Source organism: Triticum dicoccoides, chromosome 4A (genome assembly GCF_002162155.2).
Source record: "Triticum dicoccoides isolate Atlit2015 ecotype Zavitan chromosome 4A, WEW_v2.0, whole genome shotgun sequence".
NCBI lineage: Eukaryota > Viridiplantae > Streptophyta > Magnoliopsida > Poales > Poaceae > Triticum > Triticum dicoccoides.
Genome location: NC_041386.1, coordinates 625557776 through 625563311, shown reverse-complemented (window position 1 = coordinate 625563311; position 5536 = coordinate 625557776). Strand labels below are relative to the sequence as shown.

At 41.7% G+C, this 5536-nt stretch overlaps 1 protein-coding gene across 1 annotated transcript; it reads right to left on the bottom strand.

The window, feature by feature from the left end:
* Positions 1-1189: 1189 nt before the first annotated feature.
* Positions 1190-3742, bottom strand: LOC119289439. The gene is made up of 2 exons (XM_037568761.1): positions 3616-3742; positions 1190-2464 (listed from the first exon to the last, which is right to left on the bottom strand). The coding sequence occupies exons 1-2, from the start codon at positions 3717-3719 to the stop codon at positions 1285-1287; spliced, it is 1284 nt and encodes a 427-aa protein (XP_037424658.1). The 5' UTR covers positions 3720-3742; the 3' UTR covers positions 1190-1284.
* Positions 3743-5536: the final 1794 nt, after the last annotated feature.

Here is a 5536-nt window from a genome sequence, read left to right as displayed (position 1 = left end):
GGAACTTAATTTTTGCTCGAGTGTTGACTGTGATGAAGACGAGAAGGGATTACAGTTACAGGTGGAGTCACATGGAGTTTGGGAGTAGCAGCGGTGCTCATGGTGTATCTCAAGTCCAATGTACATGGAGGTTCGACGCACGGACGAATTCAAGGTGGTGGAGAATATTCGCCAATGTGGAGTTTGTTAGAATTATGTGGAATATTATTATACAAGGTAGGTTACAGTTGGACTTGGTTTGGACCGTGTGTAGACAGGGTAGGAGGTGTGTCCTAATAAGACATTTGTATCCTAGGCCTCTCATATATATCAGGAGTAGACACACGATATAACCCATGCCAACATAATAGCACGGGCACGTGAGGGAGCCGGTGGCGTGTGCCGGCGCCCGGGCGGCCAGGGTGCGGTATTGTGACGGTGTCACGGGGAGGAGCGCCCGTAGTCAGGCCCCGGGGATGTAACCATGATGGTGAACCTCGTTAACAAATCTCGGTGTCGTGCTTATGTGATTGCTTGGTCCTCGGTAGAAGACGGAGTGCCTCGAATTATTCTAACATCTGTCTCAAACATACATATTGCTGATTTAGTCCTGTCATTTTGAATGTTTTTTGTAAATGAAAATGATGAGCTAGTCTATTAGTGATGTACTTGTACGTGAGAAAAGAAAACTGGTTCGTTATGTGAGATGGAGCCATTGCTTGCCCAAGTTGTACATACAGAATACAGAGGCACAAGCTTAAGACAGAGACCCCACCCAATAAGATGTAAGCACAAGACGCACAAGCTTAAGACAGAGACCCCACCCAATAAGATGTAAGCACAAGACGTGATTTGCAGAGTGGTTCCAGAGTAAACATGCAAGCTTTCTCCTGCTCCATCAACAAATTACCAACTAAAAAGGGGAAGAAAACCACCATCCGGTACATTACATCCAGTTCAACAATGAACGATTCAATCCAATCCAGCAAAAAGAAAAATTATCCAAGGTGGTGGTTTAGAGCACCCCAGCATGTACACATAATAAGGTAGGTAAAGTGAAGTTGAATACACGATGAGTTTGCCCAGAATAGTACCCAAGTTATACTTGACAATATGTCTCATTTATCAGCACGTGGATGAAACCCGGTGCAAGCACATGACAAATGCACAATACACCCAGGCGTAAGAGCAGCATGCCAATAGAGATCAATTGTACTTGAACACAAAACGTTGCTCCCAAAGTCAGAAACCATCATGGCTACAAAACCAATTGCTAACTAAGATAAAAACCCTGTGACAGGATCACTAGCCAGAACCATAAATTAAACTGGGGAACACCCATAGGCTACTCAGTACACCACAGTCGGGAGGGAATGACATACCATAGAACATGGGGTGAACTGCGTTTTTTGGCACTAGCTGACCAAGCTCAGCGGCAGACCAAGTTTCCTCAGGATCTTCAGATAGCCTTGCAAAATAAATGCAGTTACTCTTTCCTCCCCATCTTTCTGGGCTCATGCAATAAAATGTAGGATCCCTCCTATCAAGGCTAACAAACAGGGCAATATTTTCCAACTTCTCCACCTTCACCCACTTAGCTGGTTCAACAGTGAAGTCGAGTCGAAAGACCTTAAAGGATGAGCCATCCAATCCGCCAGAGTTTAACCTCTGGGCAATCATGAGGAGCATGTCACCACAGACCACCAACCATAAGTTAATAGACAGGAATTCCCATTGAATTGGTACTTCTCGCATGCTGAACCGAGGTGTCAAGTGTATAGTGTGGAGCCTCATAAGAGCATCTATGGCAAAGATATCACCTTTGAAGAACACAATCTGATAGATGCGTTCGCGGCCAAGATCAAGAGGGTGCTCTGACCAGGAGTTTGTTCCAACCTGCCACTCAAACATGGAAGCCCTCGAGAAAAGGAGGAGGCGAGAGTTGGCTGAAATTAATGGAGCCGTAAGGATGCCTATGCCACAAAAGTACCCAAGATTGTTGTTGGGTGGGAGTTTGGGGGGCTTCACCTTGCTACCAGTGTACACATCCACAAGGAGGCAGTGCTCCTCGTAGGAGAAGATAAGATACCCATATGAGCAGCCCAAATAGTGCATTGCATTTGGACTATTTTCAGGCACTGAGCACACAAGGGATAAGTTTTTCTTGGTAGGATCACTGAGCTGCCATCTGCAATTAGATAAAAGGATGGGCTTGATATCGCCACTATGTGGATGAACATATGGACCATCTGGTTTGAAATGGAGTGGCGGGAAGCTGAATGTATACACAGAGGGAAAGGTAGAGACTGCAGTGCGCCATGAGTGGCAGGTGCCAATGAAAGCAAGGAAGTCTTGGAATGAGTTAAAGAGAGCAATTATTTCGTGAAGCAGGCTGTCCAGGAGATCTGCACAAACATGAGGTCCAGACAAAGGCGAAGAGGTAGAGGCTGAGGCAGGGCAGGGACTCTCCACAGTGGTAACTTCTCTGCCACATAGAAATTCAAGAATAATGGATCAAAATAAAGAACTAGAACATAAATATTTTAATGAATATTTCAGGAGTTAATATACTACAAGAAATGCAATACGCTTTAACTGAACAATAAGGCAAACAGGAATGTCAACTGTGACACACCAAACTTCAATTAGAAGAAGCTATTCCAGCACCACCTACGACTTGCGTTCCTTTTCTACTTGCTTTTTTTATATATCTTCAAATCATGACAGAGGGGGTGCATTATAGTGATGATTTTCTTCGACGCAAAAACGCAATAGTATGGTCCCCTTCTTCTAGAAAACTTTTATGTGATGATTTTTCTGATCTGCAATTTACTTGGTCTCTGTGATAATTTTGCTAAAAACGCAATAGTATGCACCCCTTCTTCTAGAAAACTTTATGTGATGAGTCTTTCATGGTACTCTGCAATTCACTTGGCCGTTATCTATTATTGTTCATGGCAGCACCATGACCATGCTCCATGAGAAAGACCAAATGAACAAGAGACCATATGCTGATGAAATGAGACGCACTCTTTGCTGATTTTACTTTGGATCCAACCCAACCGTGCAATAAATTGAATCACATCAAGTGATGAATATACATTTCCATAACACAAAAAAGGATGATAATCCGTCCCCTGTTTATGTGGACAAGTTCGATAATTTTTAAAACTTATTCCTTCTCAATAATAGTCTCTAAAAGTATCCACCAAATCACATTTGACAACGAGTTTCAGTTCATGGCTGACTGAACCAAGGCAGCAATATGACCACGGCCAGAACAAAAGCTATCAAAACTGTAATACGCATCTACAGCATTGTAGTTAAGGAACGAAACCATCTCACTGATGAGAGACAATGAAGTTATCAACAACTGATCCGAGTGAAATTGTTCAATGTTACATTGCTAGTACAGACGCACCTGGTAGACACTAGACAGTGCTGCAGATCCAAATTCAGGGGAGGCCAGTGCACTACAACCACTACTAAATTTCACTACGAAATCACTAGAGCGCGTACTGATTCTAGTTTCGATGGACCACTCGCATCCGCTTATAATAAATAAACAAACCCTAGATAAAATTTGGAAGAAAAAGGAGAGACGAGCGAGGTTACGGTTGCGGTCAGGGTGCAGACCTCGAGCTCAGAGCGGCGTCTTCCGGCGGCGAGGGTTCGGTGCCCTGCTGCGGCAGCAGCTCTCTAGCGCGGCGGCGGCGGCGGCGGCGACGGCTTCCGGCCATGGGGGCGGCGCACCAAAGTTTCCCCTCCGCTTCGTCCCTCGTGGGAGACCTTGCACTGGCTTTGGTTAGCACTAGCAAATATGCCCGTGCGTAAATTATGGCTAACCAAATAAGTATGACTCAATATCCTGACACATGAGCGTACTTTATTTTAACACAGTGGATCACCATGTTTCTATTTTTTTTTTCACACTAGCCGATGATCGCGATGTCTACGTGATCATAATGCATTCGATGCAGTAAATCACAAGGCTATGAGTTTGCCGGTGCATGTCACATTTGTCATTATGTTGCGCAAGGAAACGTTTAAAACTTTTAAAACAAATCTTATTGACTACGAACTACTCCCAACGCCAAGACATATAAAGACTTTCAGAAAACTAATCGAATCCTAAACATAAAATACTTTTGAATCAGTGAACAGTTTTTCGAATCGACAAACATGTTTTTTTAAAACCTTTTATTTTCTCAAAAAAATAATGAGCTTTAGTTTTGTTTACAAACTTTTTTAAATGTATGAAACGGTTTCAAATTCATTAACATTTTTGACTCAACAAACATTTTTTGAATCGATAATTTTTTCTTAAATTGGGGAACAAATTTTAAAAATAATTCTTTTGTGAACATTTTCTAAAATGTCATGGACATTTTTTTTTCAGATTTTCGAATATGTTTTGACTACACGATCATTTTTTTCAAAATCATGAACATGATTTTATTTCCCGACCATTTTTCCAAATTGTGATTCTTTTATAATATTGCAAACAATTTTGCAAAACCACCAGCATTTTTTAAATCTGCAATTTTTTATGATTTTCTAAACATTTTTGAATTCACATATATTATATGATTTCTCAAACATTTTGTTTGAAAACTCGTAACTTTAGAATATTAGATCCCGAATTAATTTAAAGAAGAAAGAAAACAGAAAAGACAAAAAAGTAAAATGAGAAGAAACAGGGGAGTAAAGCCCCGCATATGGGCCGGCCCATGAATGCATAGATGGGTTATGCATGAGAAAAGAACGATAAAAGTGGAATCACATACGGATGTATATAGATATAAGTCTTTGTAGAGATTTCACTATGGACCACATACGGATGTATATAGATGCATTTTAGATTATAAATTCATGCATTTTGCTCTATATGTAGTCCATAGTGGAATCTCTACAAAGACTTATATTTAGGAACGGAGGGAGTATATTTTATTTTCTTCTTCTCAAAAAGCAAAGACAGGTTATGAGAGACATAAAAATATTTAGAATAAATTTTTTTTGAATACTAAAAATCCTGCTTTATAAATGACAATAAACATATAAAGCACAATTACAAGAAGGACCTCGAAAGAAGCAAAATTAGGATGCATCCTGCACCTCACTATGATCTGTCGGTGGCCCCTTCGGTGTCCTCACCACCGCCTTAGCGTATGCGCCGCATCCACTCCCTTGCCAAACCCTTGCTATGCATTTTGAAAAGTTCCACAATCTCATTCCTCGTGACGACAGAACAATTTGAAAACAAAAGCAGGAAGGCGATTGTGGCGTCACATTGCTCATTCTGACATCGAACAATTGTTCTAAAAAAAGACCTCTACTGACTAGACTTGAAGCTAACCATTCTCGCAAGTGCGCACATGATTATTGTAGAACTTTCTACATGATGGACCAATGGTGTGTCTATGTAGAACAAGCCAATCAGGCAGGGACAAAATGACTAAGAATGCGACGGACAAACCCTAGCTGTCACTCGTTCATCTACTCCTCTCGCTGCCGCTAAGGCGCGTCGTCGACGCCGGCGGGGAGGTCCGTATCGGGG